Source organism: Monodelphis domestica, chromosome 3, assembly GCF_027887165.1.
Source record: "Monodelphis domestica isolate mMonDom1 chromosome 3, mMonDom1.pri, whole genome shotgun sequence".
Classification (NCBI taxonomy): Eukaryota; Metazoa; Chordata; class Mammalia; order Didelphimorphia; family Didelphidae; genus Monodelphis; species Monodelphis domestica.
The window spans coordinates 171,520,787-171,540,146 of NC_077229.1; the positions used below are offsets into that span (position 1 = coordinate 171,520,787).

Genomic DNA, 19,360 nt, shown 5'->3' on the forward strand with positions numbered 1-19,360 from the left:
GGAAGGAATAGACAAGTAGCATTCCTCTCATCCTTTTCTGTCATTTCTTTCATTCACTTCTTTTAAATCTTCTTTGCCTTCAATTTCACTAATCTAAGGCTGCCATTTCTCTCCTATACTATAGTTCCTTCCCTTGCTTGTGTTCTTTCTTTCTCCTCTCTCTGATGTTCTTCCATTCTTTTTTATTCACTCGTTTTTTTACATGGCTAACAGCTGAAATAACATGATAATGCTGTTAGTGGAGGTCAGAAGAGACAAGCTTATGGGCCAAGACCATTATATAAATTAGGGTTGGTTTTTTTTAAGTTGTTTTGAGGGATCATGAATTGACAAAGTACATTCAAATATGTGGATTTTCAAGTAATAGATAGAGCAACTTTTCATCATTTGTTGCATGTGGTAAAAATACAAATTTTGCTGTAGTAAAATAAACAAAACAAAAAAGGCAAGCCTTGTATAATTTAAATAAATTTTAAAATAGATACTGCTTACTAGTAGTTTATTGTTAAAGCAGCACAAGAAAGATACAGTGAGTCAAGTCTTAAGAGAAAAAACAATTAAGTCTATGTTAGATTCAGGTTTCAGTATTCTTTCACCAGCAGTGTCAGCATTTGTTTCTTTACCCCTTTAAAGTACTTGATCAGTTAAGTCTTTATTTGTCTACAAAAGTTTTCAATTAAATATTCCCAAAATTAAATTTCAATGGAAAATGAGATTTGGGGAATTTTTATAAAAAATGTGACCACAACAAAGAGAGGATACATGAATTATATCTCATAAGCTACATGCCAAAAGAAAACTCTATTATAAAAAGGAGTGCTATTTCATATATTTGATAAGCCTTAAACTCAATTATGGTCCGTTACACAACTGAATGATTTAAAAAAGCAAAAATATGATGATATACCTAGTTTATATTGTTATTATCTGGCCCACCACTCTCTCTCTCTCTCTTTCCCCCTCCCTATCTATCTATCTATCTATCTATCTATCTATCTATCTATCTATCTATCTATCTCTATATAGTTTTAGCTATGTAGGCAAACTATTAAAAAACAGCTGTAGGGTTTATATGAAAGAGACTTAGATGGTTTATATAATGGCATATATATTGTAAAATCTAAAAGAGGCAAGATTTTACTAATATATGCATAACAAGTGGATTGACTGAATCACTGGATTACTTGAAATAAATAAGTCAAAGCCCAATGGTAATGGTGAATTTCAAATATAGTTAGGACTTGAAAATTTTTAGAATTGAACTTCATATTTCAAACCACATTTGAAAGGCAGAGAAGATTTAAAGCAAGATTTTCTGGTTCCCTTCTTTCTGTAGAAATGTCAAGATAAGCATGAAGAAAAAAAAAAAGGTACCTCTTCACATATGGTTCTTACCCCTACTCCTCAAAACATAAAAATCATCATAAAAGATAATAATTAAGTTACTAAGACAATATATATTTTAAATGTAGTAAAAGTATCCATTTTAAAATAAATCTTCTTAGACTGAAGAGAATAGGAGAAAGGATTCTATTATAATTCATTGTTTAGGGGAAGAAATGAGAAGATATGAAGACAAATCAGTTAAATATTAATTTTCTAAAGTAAAGCTTTTCTTAAATTATAAAACCACATGAGCTAAATTCTTCTCTTGCATTCAATAAACAATGCAATTTATCTGAAATAAAAATCTATGAACTTTCAAGTGGATCTGACACCTGGAACTGAAAGAGCTGAGTTAACAAAGGAATATTTATAATAACCTAGTTTACTATGATACCATTTCCCCCAAGTCTACAGTTAATAGAACTTAGGAACCAAGAGAGGAGATCATGTTCAACTATAACTTTTTCTATAGTAATTCAGGTAGTAATGCCCATTATTGAATTCTGCATTTAAAGGGAAAAAAAATACATATAGATCCCAAATAGGTAAATCAAATGAAGTACTTTGCTTTTAACAAGTTAACTTATAATGGACAATTTAGTTTAACCTTCATACCTTTTAAAAAATTTCCTCCTTATTCTTTTTTGTAGAGTATACAGAGCAATACCTCTTACTGGCTTCATTTCACTAAATTCTGAAATTCACTGGTGTACCAAGTTATATGACGAGTTCTTAATTCTAGTTCATTTATTTTGTGCTTCAGTCTGTCCCAGACAAATTCCTCCTCATCAAGTAAGGGTTTTTGGACAACCTTACTTGCCTACACATTAAATAGTATGACTGCAGTAATTATACTCACTACCTAATTCATTTTGAATTTAATGGAAAATGGATGCTTTATCCAGTTGAACAGCATAATTCAGCAATTATTTTGCCTTTCAGTTTTAGATCATTAAATTTAGTTTATCATGTATGACCTCTACTAATAAGATGAATGTCCTTTGAAACTTCTTGAAATCATAACACTTAGACTTATATTCAATTAAAGTTTAATATTTGTGAAATAAATTAGATTGATGGGGAAGTATACGTTTTAACATCTTAGGATAAACTTAGTTCTTTAGTTCTGAACAAAACATATGCATCCAGACGTAGTTTATCATTTTTGGTCAAATTTGATTCCATTTTAATTTTTCAAAGACTGAGACTGGAAATAGGGCCTGGACTTGTGATTACACCGAGATTTCTAGGTAAGTTGCTAATGCAACTTAGTACCTTCTGCAACTTATCATCTCAGATAGTTGGTGATACCACTGAGAGGTAAAGTGATTTGCAAAGTATCACACAGCTATTATGAGTCACAATTGAACTCAGACCCTCCTGGCTTTGAAACAAGTTAGCTTTCTATTCACTTCAACACAATGACTCTCTGCCTGTTCAAAGGTGAACATGATAAGAGTCAAGCACTCAGGTTGGAAATGGTTAGATTTTGAGAAGAAAGTATTCTTGATATAACAAATGATGACTTTCTGAATATACCATGCACTTGCTAATCTTGACCAGCTATGTTCACTTGGCACAACAACATTAATTACAACCAACTCTCAGAAATAGGATTACTTTATTACTTTTAAGGAAAAAATAACAAGTTTCTTACAACGAGGTTTACTATGGCCAGATGATTTTAATGTAAAAACAATGGAGTTTTTGTTCTATATCAAGTGTCTCTGACCTAATGAGAAAATATTCTCAAGAACTGCTTGTAAGTTTCAAGTGATTATTAAGATTAGACAAATGCTTAAGGCCAACAAAACCAGAATAATAAGCACACCAGATAGCAAGGCAATAGTTTAGTCTCCAAATCGTCATAACACAATGATTCAGATGCCAGCTTGTTTTATTGTCTTCCATTAACAAACAAGGGGAAATAAAGTGTGTGACTGTGAGCCAGGAATGGAAACTCAGATGTGTGGTTCCTTTACTTTGTCAATTTAAACCTTCCTGTAGTGACTAAAACTTAAAACTGTAATACTCTGGTGAAATATGAATTGCTTATATGAAATAAAGTCATGGTTAGATAATCCACTTTAAGAAGATATATGCATTTTAGAGGGGGAAAGTGGGAGATGAGAGATAGAGTACTTACCCAATTGTAAAGAATCCTAGAAAAAATAAAACTGTAATTTACAAATAAAACCTGCTTTAGTCCTTTCACTTAATAATCTTTTCTTATAATCACTCAAATGCACAACACTTTTATAGCTTATTTGCAATTCTTAAGCATATTTTCTTGTTAGGTTGGAGACACTGAGGAATATACTGAAATACTATAGCAGGCACATATAAGGTATAATAAGACAATGAGACTTAAAAAAATAATACTGGAGTATATAAATCCAAAATGATGCAATTAAAATAGAGGAATATGTATACTGGATATTCATTAAAAAGACTTGAGTTCAAAACTCATTTCTGTTCTTTAATACCTATTTGAAAGTATGCAATGTTGCTTAAACTCTTTTGGCCTTGGTTTCCTCATCAAAGGATCATATTGGGAGCTGGGACTGTAGAGGTGACTTAGTCTAAATCCTTCATTTTGCATATGAGAATCAGTAAGACCGCATTATTTAGACCTCACCAAATTAGAGAACTAAATGAAATAATGTACATTAAAAAACAAACAAATGAATAAAAATCAACATTATAAAATGCCATATATCTGTCAGTTATCATTTTCTAAGAGGGTTTTTTTTTCTCTGTTGTAGTTTCTCCTTTGGCTGACTACATATATTTCTTATTTCAGCCATACTGATAGTAATTAAAATGTTACTGCAGCTCCTTTTCTGGAGCTGTATTCAGCTACAGTTTATGACTTATAAGAAAACCAAGTTATTTACTTTATAGCTTTGTGTGGGACCACATGTGGTTGGTTATCTGGCAGCTTGATCTATTGGCATGTTCTCACCTGCAGTGGAAACCAGTCAAAGGATCTGGGATGCTTATCCTATAGAAAAGAAACTTATAGAGGATACAATCTTCATTTCCCAGTACTTAAAGAGAGGTCATATTGAAGAGACTTTTCTGTGGTGCCCCAGAAATAAAACGTAGACTACTATGTTGAAATTGGAGGGATTGACATAAAAATGAACTTTTTTTTTAACCAATCAGAGCTTTCTTTCCCAAATTAAAAGGGGGAATGTTGTAGAGCAGCTCTCCTCTTGATAATCATTAAATTAAAATCCAGAGAGATCAAGTAATTTGCAGCAGAGCTGGAATTTGAATATAGTTACTCTAACTCCAAGCCTAGGGCTCTATCTCTCATAATATATGATTTCTCAACAATTCTGATTATATTATGGGAGACAGCACAGCATAGTGATAAAGAATTTGGTATGGGAGCAGAATAACTGGCATTTGGATTCCACATCTGATATATGTGGCAGTAAGAGGCTAGGCAAGTCACTATCTCACCTCTCAGTGTTCTTGAGCATCTTCCCAAGATAATGGTGGGCATTGTGGAAGAGAGAAAGATTGGAAAAACATGCAAAAAGACTACATCTATTCCTAGTAGCAGACTTTTTAACTCTGCTGTCAATGTTGGCAGGGGGTTCTGGGACTCTCCAGTCTATCCTGCACCTTTATAACCTACCTGCATGGTTCCTAAGCCCCTGACTGAAGACTTCCAAAGAGGGAGAAACAATCACTCCACAGGCAGCTCATTATCAACCAGTTGGCAATTTCTATTTTTTGCAACTTGGTCTGCCCTATAGGCCTAAACAAGATAAATCTAATTACTCTTCCACATGAAAGTCCTTCAAAAACTTGAAGTTTGCTATCATATTGCCTGAGTTTTCTTGTTTTGAGGCTAAACATCACTCCTTCCTTCAACTGATTCTGACAAGACATGTTCTTGCTGTCTAGTTGTCATCACTATCCTGGTCTCCTTAATGCACTCCTGCTTGTTTATATTCTTCTTATATAATGTAGCATTCCAAATGGAGTCTAGTATACTATATGTGGTCTGACTAGCACATTTAAACTACCTTCTCTTTAGAACAGTACATTTTCCTCACTCTTCCCTGATATCAACTTTTCTTATTATCCTTCTCTGTTCTTCCAAACTCCATCCCATTGCCGCCCATTCAAGAGCACCCTTAAATATCTACTTGGTCCAGCCCAACAATGAATAACAAAGGAATATATAAGATAGATAGATAGATAGATAGATAGATAGACACACATATATACACATATGTATATACATATTTAAATTTCCACATTTTACTTGATATAGACACAAACACACATATATAAGGTAAATTAAGTTTACTAATCTGTAGTAAAGACAAACAAAATGTGAACTAAGAATTCTGTATGAGAAAAATGAAAAGAATCAGTGGAAGTAGGAAGTAATTTTCATGTCATTTGCAAACAGGTACATATAGAAAATTCTTATCCTTTAACTACCCCAGCAAAGACTTGCTTCTGGAGAAACCCTGAGATTGATAATATACTTAGTTTCCAAGAAACGGCACAAAAATGTCAGTTTATTATATAATTACACAAAAAGACTCAGGTATGTATGTCACTCACTCCATCAGGACTGTACATCTAATAGAACTTTCAAAATAAGGAGCCAGAGACTGCTAGTATAGATACATTTTTGCTTAACCTTCCATGTGAATAACTTCATTCCAATTCAGTTTCTACTTTTGCCATTCTGCATCCTTTGATGCTGATTATGCATTACTTTAAATAGCATTCAGTGAGATCTTGAAACATTTTTAATATTCTCTTGTGTGAATACCTACTTGTACTTTTTATTCAGAAACTGCTTTGGAATGTAAGTTTTCTAAAAGGAGTCACTGTGTGTTTAGCCCAGCATCAAGCATATTCTATAGTGTGAGATTTTTGTGCATCAGTAAACTAGAGCCACACACAGATCCTTTCCAATAAGGTATTCAATTATAAATGACCAGAGTTAAGCCATTCTTCATTTCACTTATGTTCAAATTTAGGAATCCCACAATCAATCCTGAGTTTACATAAATCTGACCTGTTCCTATACCATTTTATGCTGGCCCCAGTTTCTGAGGGAGCCTCTGGAAATCAAGTTAGTACCACAGTACAAAAGGAAACTAGCTTTGCTTCAGGGAAAGGTTCTGAGCTTTGATGTGGTCCCATAGATCAGTCTTTGAGAAGATTTACAATGATAAAGACAATCCGAAAACTGAGCCACTCTCATTTAGACTAGAACAAATCCTATTCTATGATATACTTTATACTATGATAACTTTCTAGAGATAAGTCCATTTTTAGTAAATCTAGAGGTAAATCTATTGGGATTATGAATACCTAATCAGCTTGTGTAAAATGTTTAATCTGATTAAAGGTATATCAAATGACATTCAACTTAGTAGTCATGTATGGGGGATTACTGTATCTACTCTCCTTGCCACATGCTTATACAATATTTCCCCCACCTCTGTATATGGGAATTAATGAGGCATTCATTCAGGAAAGTGGAGTTATCTGTATCCCAGTTCATGAGTAAGAATAAAGTCCTCCTATTTTGCTAGAGATTGGTCTTCTTTCACCAAAGACAGCACTACTCCCCCCACCCCCTGGAAGAATAACCAATCTTAGAGGGGAAAGGAAGAGAGGGATATAGTAGAAAGCATTTCTAGAAGGCAATTTAAACAAAATATTAAATAATTTAATATACATATTTTTCTCTTTGTTCTTTAAATGCATTTTTCTTGTAGTTCTGCTCCATACTGAGAGAGCAAGAAGACACAGATTATGAAGTGAATATAAGAACCATCTTCAAAATACATAAAAGCTGTCATCAGATGAGTCTTATTCAGATGGCAGAAATAAGAGAAAGAATTTATAGGCAGACATATTTCTTTTCAGTATAAAAAACAACTTTATAACAACTAAAAATAATGGAATTTTCTGAGGGAATTTCCTATCCTTAGAGATGTTCAGACAAAAGAATGGAAGACTATTTGGCAAGGATGTTTTAAAGGGATTTCAATAATTTTTTAGAGGGTTGGAACAAATGAGATTTTATAGTCTGGTTTCAAATGTTCTGTTATTCATTTCACCACTAGCCAGCTTCATGACCATCAGCATCAGTCAATTAGTAAGCATTTATTAAGTGCCTTCTATATGCTAGGCAATGTTTTCAGTGATGGAGATACCAAAAGAGAAGCAAAAAACAATTCTTGTTCTCAAGAAGTTATCAGTATACTGGGAAGGATAGTGAGGAGGCAGGATGGAGGATAACATGTAAAGAACTTTATATGAACTAGCTGTAAATAGAGCAAATGAGAAAAAAATCAAAGGAGGGTAAGCATTAACATTAAGGAAGATTAGGAAAAAAACTTCCTATGGTAGAAGGTGGGATTTTAGTTGGTGAGCTGATTAACATTTATTAAGTATCTACCATGTGCCAGGAATTGTGCTAAGTGCTGGGGATACAAAGAAAGGACAAAAACAGGGGTGCCAGGAGACAGAAATGAGGAAAGAGAGAATTCAGGCACAGGGAAAAAACTGATATGTAGGGGATGTAAAATAAAAGCAGACTGCAAAGTCAGGTAGGAATTAGCTCTATTATATATGATCCTAGAGATAATAAGGAGCTATAAGATTTTATTAAATGCAGATGAGTGATATGGTCAGATGTGTGCTTAAACTTACTCATAATTATCTCATTGGTAAAATGAGGAAATTAGACTATATTATGTGTAAAACCCTTTCCATTCAGAATTTATATGATCCTATAAAAAATTCATAAGGGAGGGGAAGCTTCATGGCTCAATGGATAGAGTGCTAGGCCTGGAGTTAGGAGAATCTGGGTTCAAATCTGGCCTTAAACACTTCCTGGTTGTGTGACCCTGGGCAAGTCACTTCACCCCATTTGCTTATCCCCATACTCTTCTGTCTTAGAGTTGTTACTAAGACAGAAAGTAAGGTTTTTAAAAATTTTATAAGCTGCAAAACAACATGCAACTAGCACATCAGAAGGAAAATTAGAAGAAGGAGAAAATCAAGGAGAAAAAATATTATTTAGATGAGCTTTAAGGTAGAGTTTACCTTCCTAAAATCTTTAGACTAGAAAGGGTAAAATAACTACTCTTTTAGCCATTAATTGCTTCAAAGTAATCAAGAGTCCCTTCTCAGAAATAACTTCTATTGAAGTTTAGAAGGATATTCTTTTATAGAAAAAAGAGACAGCATTTATATATATATGACTTCATGAGTGTGTGTGTATATATATATATATATATATATGAGTGAGAGAGATACTGCCACATCTGAGAAACAGACAAGCAGGAAGTAGAAGACACTTGTTCATCTGTATTTCTGTGACTTTTTTTCACTTGGTATTATTTGCAACTGCACTTTCATGTCTGGGGGTAGTGCCAACTTCAGTAAGAATCATATATTATTTTTATCATACTGATTACATGTGTTCACCAGTTTTGCTGTCCAAAGACGCTTACTATGGTTTACACATGCTTAGTGACAAACTCCAGAGCACGACATTTTCACAGAAAATGTGTTTACTGTGAAATTTCTCCTCAGAAGTGTGCTTTTCTTTACAGCTTTGATCCACATGACATCCATAGTCCTACATTTCAAATAATTGCTTACATTTACATTATGAAAACCTACCCCTAGATACAATTCAACTACAATGGGTAATGGTAGTCCTAGAACATTCTTTATATATTTCTGTGACTGGAGATTTCATCAGATTAGGAAGATACATTAAAACATTTTTAACTGTACTCCTTCAGTTTTATGGTGATTTGATGCTTTGATTCTGTTATTCATCAACACTTCACAGAAAGACTTGATTTGTCTGAATGAATTTTTAAAGCCACAATTGAAGAAAATCAGAAAAACCTGGTTTTGAATATCAAAAGATCCTAAACAAAAAAGTATCTCTAGAGGCCCCATTGCACTGCACTTTTATAGATCAGTGCCTGTCCTCACAAAATGAAATTGTGGCTGGGCGAGACACAAAGAGAACATACTTACTGGTAAATGTCTTTCCTAAGGACAGTTCTGCTAAGAGGGTTGTCAGCCTGAGGAGCCATGGCGACAGAGCCAATCTTCAAAACTAGGGTGTCTTCTTTTGCAGCCTCAGTAACTACAACAAAAGAAAGGCAAGTCAGCCCTATGATGTTGCTTTTATGCAACACAGTATGCAAACAAGGATGTTCTTTGAAAGAGAAATGCAAAATAGATAAATAATATAATGAAGGAAAGTCCTTTATAATGCTAGACAAATCCTAGAATTCAGGCTACTGTGGCACCAAGCAATTATAAGGTAGTGTCTAGTATTTTTATCAAAACTATATTAATGGAATTCATTCTTCCCACTCATAATCATTTGGATTTTATTATGATAACTTGAAAAGAATTCCAATTGTTCAGTACCACTACTGTGGACATCAGTGGGACTGAACATGGAGGTGTTTTGGGCTTCTTCACCATGACTATCATGAGGCTTACCTTTGGTCTTAGGCTTTGTACTTTGGGTTCAAGAAGGAGGAAGGGAAAGGTCCCTTGGGTTCTGACCAGCTAATACAAAGCTCAAGAAGTTTCTAGTCCAGAGAAATTTTTGTAAAGAAAATTTTAAGTTCCTTTTATAAGCTATTTGGTGACATTAATTTGGTTTCCTTTCTTTTGAAATCTTCTGCATTAAGAAATATTATTCAGAGAAGAAGGTCATAGGCTTCATCAAACTATTAAAGGAGTCCATGCTAGAAATAGAGGAAATGTTGCATTAGGCAAACTTAGAAATTATATATAGGTTGAAAAAGAATTATGCCTTTATTTTCTTTGCTTTCAATTTTTTTTGCACATTTCTATAACCTGTAGTTATTATGAATAATGATTTATGGCACTGTGTTAGGAGAAATTTTAATAACATCCTTAAAAAAAAAGACTTCTGTACTGAGTTTTAAACAGGCCAAATCCTGTTACAATTGGAAAGTAGGATAATAATCTGAGGAGACAACACAGAGAAGTAGATCAACCAGCTCCAGTCATCTGTCCATACTAGGGTGTGAACAAGAGATAATTTTAAACCCAAGTCCTTTCCATATGAAGGTTGAGGCATTATCTCTCATTCACTGGTATAATTCAAAAGTTCTTTCTTTTCTGAAGGCTTGGTGGAATGTATGTGGGTTTCTTGGTGGGTCTTTTAATTTTAGTTGAATTTGAGTTTGTTTCCAAAGTTGAGAACAGAAGACATGTTTTCCTTCTGTAGTTACTAAACCATTAATTTAACATAACTATTAATATCTGAGCCTTTAAGATTCTATATAAACATACAAGAATGGTGTAAAATTTATTCTTAAGATCAGAAACCCATCCTTCAAAACAGAACTATAAAGAACTGACAATAAAAGATAAGAGACATCTTAAGTAGTCTATGCCTATATAAGCACATGCTCAATGTTTACCAATTGTGGTACCCAAAGAATGCAGCGATCATTTGATTAATTCCAGCTGTGACTGAAGTCAAGTTAGCAGAGTTTGGCTCTAGTAAATCAGAGGAAGAAACTGGAAGTCAGAGCAGGGGGAGGAAGAGAGAAAAATTACTAAAGAGGGACAAAAGGAAGACAATGAAAAAGAATAGGAAAAGGAAAAGGCAGAACTACTGAGTCAGAAAGAGATAAAAGAGAAGGAAGAACATGGCAGAACCTTATAAGGGTCCTATCTATGAAATGTTAAATTTTTTTCAAGTGAGAAAAAAGGAAGAATTAGTTAATCAAAAAACATTTACTGAATGTTTTCTAGGTGCCAGGTACTGGGTTGAGAAGTAGGGAAACAAAGAATGGTAAAATCCCTATCCTCAAGGAGCTCAACATGTAAATAATTAGGTGCATACAAGATACATGCTCTGCATGTAATCTCAAAAGGGAAGGTGATGCCACCTACAGATGGGTGAAGGGAGTGGCAGTAGGCATGGAGGATTTGATTAAGTCTTCCTAAAGATGAAATTTGAGCTGAGTCTTGGAATGAAGGCAGGGAAAACTAAAAAGAAGTCAACAGGACATTTCTTGATTGTGGGGTAGTCAGCTTGAAGATTTAGGGATGAGAGATGGGGTGTCCTGTAGGAGGCAGGTCAATATAACTTAAGCATAGAAGGCTTGTGGTGAAATAAAGTGTACAAAGCCAAGAAGGGCAGGAAAAGCCTAAGATGCAAAGGGCTTTTAATGGCAGTCGAGTCTGTAACTGATCCTGTAGGTCACAGGGACCCCACTGGAGTTTATTAAGTAGTGGGATGATGTGATCAAATCTATACTCTAGAAAGCTTCCTCTGTCAACTGAATAGATAGGTTGAAATGATTAAAGAATTGAGGTAAAGAATGCAATTATAAGCTATTGCAATGGTCTAGGTAAAAGACAATGAGGGTCTAAGCTTGGACAGAAGTAGATGTCTACAAGAGACGTGACAATAGAAATAATAAAACATGAAAAGAGGCTGGAATGTAATTTTTGTGAAGAGAGAAGAGTAAAGGACAATACAAAAGTTGTAAGTATAGATAAGAGAAAATGCAATACCCCTGGAAATTCAGAAGAGGAGAGGATTTAGATGTAAAGATAATGAGTCCTGTTTTGTAATGTTGAGTTAGAGATCAGCCTGTGAGATGAGATATGAAAGTACATAATAACTCTCACATATATTCAGTATATGTATGTATTTATAACGCATAAATAAAAATCTTCCTCAAATTCAAAATCATCTGTTTAGTGTTCAAAGCCCTTCATAACTTGGCACCCTTTCCCTGTCCCCTTTCTAGTCCTATTGCACCCTACTCCCTGCTATGTACTCTTCAATCCAGTAACACTGTCTTGGCTATTTTACAAACAAACAAATAAAAAACATCTCTTGCCACTGAGCATTTTCTCTAGCTGTCCCCCATGCCTAGAATGCTCTCCTTCCTCATCTCTACCTAAGACCTTCCTTGATTTCCTTTAAGGTGAAAATAAATCCCTATCTTCTACAGGAAGTGTTTCCTAACCCTTCTTAATTATGTTAGCGTCTTCCCTTAACTATTTACTTCCTAATTATTTTGTATATACCTTGTTTGAATTGTAAGTTCTTGAAGAGCTGACTCTTGCCTCTTTTAATATCCTGAGAACTTAGCACAGAATATGGAACATAGCAGACACTTAATAAATGTTTGCTGACTGCTGGTATATATTGTACTTACACATATCATTTAAGATACACACATATGTAATGACATAGATGTATTGATGATATGTATATGTGTACATAAAATATGTACACAGATATGCACATACACACATTTGTATAAAGCCAGATATGTAGAAATCCATGTCACTAATGAAGTAAATCTGGCAGTACTTTAATGAAGTGCAAATTATAACAATATTAAGGTTTTAGTCACATATATCAGATTGCTAAATCACACACACAAAAAAGAAAATGGCAAACTTTTAAGGGTTATGGGAAGGAAGGCATATTAATGAACTCTTGGTGGACCTGTAAATTGGTCCAAACAAACTGTAAAATATTTTGGGAAGCAGAGACTAGATGGCAGAATGATAAGATATCATTTGTCTAGCCCTAATTTAGCATAGGAAAAAAGACAGGGATTCCTATGGATACTAGAGACATGTCAGGCAAGGAGAACGGATGTGTGTAGAGTACTGCAATATCCAAGGAATGGTTTTATACCAGGGCAAAGAAGGAGGTCCTAAACCCAGACCAAGGGTGCCACTAAATCCACTATCCACAGGGTGCCACTATGCTGAGATACTGGGACAGGTGCAAACTGTCAGCTTTGTTATTCAGTATTTAGTTCCAAGTCACAGATCATAACAGACTGAGAAGAGAACTTGTATAGGGGAGTAGAGTTCACAGAGAAGGAGGCTCTTGGCAATGCAGGGAGAAAGGAAGACATTCAGAAGCCAGTAGTAGCAAGTGTGGCTTGGACCTCAGACTCAAAGCAGGGTCTTATTTTCAATGTTTAATCCAGCCTGAAGGGGAATAATCAGAGAAGGAATCCTAGACCAGAGGGAAGCCTACAATTCTGCCTCTTTGAACCACCAGAACTTTCCAATAGGTTTATATGGGCTGAATATAGCAACAGTCTAATATTATAAAACCCAGGTCAGGAAATTGCAGATCTCAGACTAAAGGAGCAGCAATCACACTGCTCTAGAGCAATCCACTTTGGAAACACTGAAATTTGCAGATCCTTAGTTTGTCCCTGAAATCCTAAAATAATATAACACTAATACCAAAAAAAATGCCAACAAAAAAACAGCAATGAGACCAGTCCAAATCTTCCCTGAAGAAGTACTATAGGGTCTTAGCCTTAAAATTCAGTCTGAAGTCAAGGAAGAATGAAAAAAAAAAAAAAGAACTCTAATATAATGGGCTATTGCAGTGGCTCAGGACAAAAATGCAGGAAAAGCAAATGACTCCAAAATATTTATAAGCAATGCCGTTGATAAAAACAAAGCTTAAATACAAACTCAACTAGAATTTTTGGAAGAGATGAAACAAGTTTAAAAACTCAGCAAGAGTTCTTAGAAAAAAAGAAGAGTAAAAAAAAGACATGAAGAAAATTTTAAAATCTTTTATAAAATGAGGTGAGATTGCAAAAAAAATTGAAAAATTAAAGAAATGGAAGGAAGAATTGAAAAGGAATTAAGAGTTTGGCAAAATAGATATAAAACCTTGCCTAAGCAACAAACTTCTTGAAGATCTGGAATGGAACAAATAGAAACCAGTACCTCTATGAGACAAGAAGAAACAATAAAATGAAAACAAAAGGTTGAAAAAAGAATAGGAAAAAAAAGATATCTTCTAGTACAAACAAATGAGCAAGAAAATATATTGAGGACAAAAACAATTAAGAATCATTCAACTAATAAAAACCATGATAATAAAAAGAGTCTAAACATAACTGGAAAAAATCTCACAAGAAAACTTGGTAGGATCTCTTAAAATTTGAGGAAAAAGTAGACATAGAAAGAATCTATTGGTCACTTCCTGAAAGGAACCCTCAAATGAAAAAAAAATACCAGGAATAACATATACAAAATACAAAACTTATATGTCAAAAACAATGTTCTTAAAAGCCCCTAAGACTTCAAGTATGAAGGAGTCATAAGACAGGATCAGACAGGATTTGACAATAACAACTATAAAGGAGTGGAGAACTTGGTACATGATATTTCAGAAGGCAAAGTAGATGAGTTTAGAGCCTAGAAGAATTAGCCACTAAAACTGAATATAATGCTCTAAGGGGGGAAAAAGAAACATTTAAATTTAAATTTAAGCATGGTTCATGAAAAGTCAAAGCTGTGAAGAAACTTTGATATTAAAATACAATAGTGAAGAACAGCAAATAAAAGGTAAACAGGAAATGAATAAAAATGATAAAGGAATAAACAAGGATAAAACTGCTTATGGGGAGATAATATAAGTGTCTCATATGATTTCTAGCAGCAGCAGCATTCATAGAGAGAGTCCAATTAGACAAGGTCTAGGAGTGATGGTCCTGTCTTGATGATCATAAAAGAAAGAAAAGAAAGAGCAAGAGAATTTCATTGGTGGGGAAGAAGGAAGGGAAGGGTAGGGAAAATTATTTCATCTTATCACTTTATTTAAATAGTCATCTATACAAATATAGAGGAGAGAATGGGGTAGGAGTGGCTGAAATAAATCTCATTCTCATCTGAATTGGTCAAAAGAAGGAAGGATATATCCCCTTTCCCCCAAAGAAATACATTTTATTTAACAGAGAAATAGGAGAGGAAGATAAGAAGAGGGAATTAGAGGAAAAGTAAATGCAAGAGATTAGTCCTATGCAAAACAAATTCTAAGGATTTATAAAAATATCTATTGCTTTTTCATAAGTGGTAAACAACGAGAATCTGAGGATATGTCCATAAACTAGGGAATGGATGAACAAATTGTGATATATAAATGCGATAAAATATTATAGTGTGTTGAACTCTCAGTAGCATAATGAACAACCAGGAATCCAGAGAACTAATGATAAAGCATATTACCTACTTCTTGATAGAGAGGTGAAAGACTCAATGTAGAATGAGAATTATGGGTGTGTGACATGGAAAATGTAGAATTTGTTTTGATTGACCATACATTTTCACAATGGGTTTTATTTTTCTCATATTCTCCTAATCTGGGTGTTTTGTGGAAAAGGGAAGAATGTTTAGGGTAGGAAGGTGAGAAAGAAGGTATTAGCTGAATAAAACAAAACATATACATTTTCATATATATATATATATACACACACATGTATAAATGCATATATATACATGGTGTGTTGCTGGTCTTTCATTTTGAAGAAGACCAATGACATCACTGGGTAATATCTTGATTTGTGGCTGAATCATCAAAGACCAGTGGCAAGAAAAAAGCCAGGATGACTAGTAATCTCCCAGAATGCAGTGGATGACTTTGGAGTCTTTGAAGTCTGCCCAAGCTCTCAAGTGCACCACAGTACCTCTACTTTAGGTGCCTTCCTGGCTGTTGGAACAACTATCCTCATCTGCCCATTCCACCAGAGGAAGTCTTCACATGCTTGCAACAGACACCTACCTAACTCATCAATGGGTTTGAGGTCTCAAACTGGGTTGAAGAGACACATATACAGGCAGAAGAAAAAAAGGCATACAGTAGGTGTTTAATAAATTCTTTCCCAGTGATGAATGGACCTTTTTCTTCTGTCTTTGATCATCTTGGGATATATATATACCCAGTAACTGAGGAGAAATGTTTATTTTAGTGACTTTTATACTTTAATTCAAAATTGTTAACTTCTTTTAATGGATTTATTTTATTTTCAGACAAAAATCAACCTCTCCCCACTTTTCTTCCTTGTCCCTACGAGAAAAAGCAACTTTGTCCCTACAAACATATAGTCAAATTCAACAAAACCTTTCATTTTCCATGTCCAGAAAAGTCTCGATCTGTATTCATAGTTTGTTACCTTTATATCAGAAGGTAGACAGCATGTTTTCATGTGAGGGTGTAGGCATGAAGTGTGTGGGTATGGGTGCAGGTGTATGTATATGTGTCCCTGCCTTCAAGAAACTTAGAATGAAAGAAACAGTATCTGCACATATAAGTACAGGCAGAAGAAATATAAATATAACGTAGTTAATACAAGATAATTCGGGAGTGAGAAGTTTAATAGTCTTAAAAGCTCATAAAATCTCAGATTTTATTATGAGAGTCTTAGTGTCTCAGGGAGTGGAAATTTTACTTTGGCCGTAATCTACCCTGTCAGATTACATCTGGAATACTGTATTCAGTTCTGGATTTTAGACACAAATGCTTGTTGACTTAACTTTACTTGTTGACTGGGTGTGATGCTGATAAGTTTGAGAATATCTAGAAAAGGGCATTCAGGCTGATGAAGACCTCTAAATAAGGTCCTTGAGATGAATGGAAGAAGGAACTGAGGATATTTACCCTGGAGACAACACTTTTGGGTACATATTTTAAAATATCTGAAGGGCGGTTTTATGGAAAATACATTTATTCTATTTGGCCCAAGAGGGCAGAAGTGGGAGCAATGTGTGAAACCTTAAAAGAGAAAAAGTAAGGGTTTGTATAAGGAAACAATTCTTCAGAGTTACTTGAGTGGAGTGGGTGGGATCCTCCTTGACCAAGGTCTTTAAGCAAAACCTATATAGTCCCTCTGTTGGGCATGTCGTAGAGGAGTTTCTTGTGCAGGTTGGACTAGATAATTTCTTACAATTCTGAAACTGTGAAAATTTTCTTGTGAAATGTTTTCTTTATTTATAGGGTTTTCTTTTACTAATATTTCTAAGAGTGGATATTTTAAGGTAACAAAGTAGTACAGGTATTTAAGCTATTTTATATTAAAATATCATATTCATTTTTGTCAGAGCAGATGTTCCAAAGTACTACTTCTCTTTTTCTTTTCTTGCATTCTATAATGGTGTGTTTCTGTCATGATTGTTAACCAATACTTAATGAGAAATAGTATTTCTTGTTCTTACAACTTTAAGCAATTTGTAGAAAGCTTTAGGCATTTAAAAAGAATCAAAATTTCTGCCAAAGTTGGTAGTCCAACTATGAAGTGGTTGGAATTTGAATAGGTTTGGAGAACACCTTTTTCTCTTCAGGACAAGTTAACAGTTAAAAGAAAGCTTTGGCATAGCAGAACCTTAAAATCCTATTGAAAGAGGTAAATATGGGATATGATGGTAACTTATAAATGGTCACTATAAAATGCAGACTGACCTCACAAGTTATGTATATGGAGGGGGCAAAATATACATCCTTTTGTCCCCAGATCAATCTCTTAAGAGCTCCACAGACGGCCATATATTTCCTGCCAAGGGGGGTCCCAAAAGATTTTTTGTACAGCTGAGTCACTCAACAAGGAAAATTTGATCCACATGTGAAATAAAGCCTTGGTGCCAAAATTAAGTAGTTGGGCATGTAAATAGCACTTAGTGTGCAATCCCAGAAGCTCTCCAATAACTGCTTGAGAAGCATTCAGGCACCTGAATTTAGGAATTACTTGAAAAGGCTTAAGGAAAGAATAGTTTTTAAAAATAATACAACTAATACCAGGATTTGGTTTTGCAATTAGAATTTATTTTGCTGAGTGATTTTCCTGGTTATTGTAGACAATAGTAAAATGGGAAAAGGACACCAATAATTGTGCAATATAGAACACAAGTAGGTGCTTTTGTAATGATTTTGGTCAAGTAGGACTATATAAATGCCAATGTAAATTAGGAAATGAAGACAATGATATGGATAAAAAAATAAGAAATGCTAATTACTTTAGTCTTCTAATTTAGAACCAAAACAAAATGATGCATCATAACTTAAGACACCATTTGTTTGGTTTGAGAGTAACAATGAAATGTATTAAAGAGTGGATCTCTAATTCCCCTGCATTGCCACAAAAATAGTATCAACACCTGGTAGATTAAGCAAAAACTTAGTGGAGAACATAGTGGAAATGACCAGAATATATCACCATCATGCTGAACTAAAAATTCTTTCATATTCAAGAGTTGAGGTGGTAGTGGTGGGGAATAAACATATGGGACCTACTATGTGCTAAGTACTTTCTATAAAAATTGTCTCATTTGATTTATGACTAGGAAAACGTATGGGCATTTCTGGATCACAGACAAAGCATTCCTTTACTATCTACTAGATGTTATGAAGAATGTCCATCAATGGCTTTTTGGTCAATTTCTGCATGCATTTGTTCACTGAAAAAATATTTATTCCAAACTATGTACAACACATTTTGAGAAGCATTTATGAAATCCTGATCATCTCTTAGCCAATAATTTTCAACTGCCCTCTGTAAGCCACTTGTTCTTCATATTTTCTCCCTTATATTTCAAATCGATTTCCTCTAAAATATTGTTGACAATTTATTCTGCAATGCATTATTTGGAAATTATCTCTGGTGTTGTGAGGACTTATTGGTTACATGCCAGAATATCTGAGAAATCTGAATGTTCTAATATAAAATATAAAATTTTGAAACTTCCTTCTTTTTGCTTTTAGAAATTAAATTTTGCTTTATAATTTGGAGCGTGGATGATTTAAGAATGCTTAATAGAGATAACTTTCTGAAAATGGCTTTTAGATTCATTAAAATCTTAACAAGACATTCTTTTAAAATGTGGCTAGAACAAGGTCTCTTTAATTCTAATTTTCATTCAGATGGTGAATTTCTTGCTTTAGTTTTAATGAAATGCAGGTACAAACACTGTAACATCATGCTATTTCTTGCTTTAATGGGATACTCCTGACTCTTTTCCCCAAAGAACAATAAATCTTCCTTGCCAAAAAAGCCAAACTACTTCTGTTTTCTTACTGTCTTTTCTTTATTCCCAGCTGGAAAACTGTAGAAGTTATTGGCTACAAAGTAAA

At 34.1% G+C, this 19,360-nt stretch overlaps 1 protein-coding gene and 1 long non-coding RNA gene across 10 annotated transcripts in view; one reads left to right on the plus strand and one right to left on the minus strand.

Moving 5' to 3' along the window:
* VPS13B (vacuolar protein sorting 13 homolog B) overlaps window positions 1-19,360 on the minus strand; it is a 1,055,144-nt gene that overhangs the window by 449,572 nt on the left and 586,212 nt on the right. For all 8 annotated transcript variants that reach the window (XM_056820764.1, XM_056820763.1, XM_056820760.1 and 5 more), the window contains one exon: window positions 9,439-9,550. In XM_056820764.1, coding sequence (XP_056676742.1) covers window positions 9,439-9,550 — 112 coding nt within the window. The remainder of the gene's footprint in view (window positions 1-9,438; window positions 9,551-19,360) is intronic.
* The window catches only part of LOC103106521 (uncharacterized), a 42,918-nt gene that overhangs the window by 16,175 nt on the left and 7,383 nt on the right, over window positions 1-19,360 (plus strand). The gene's annotated exons all lie outside the window — the stretch shown is intronic.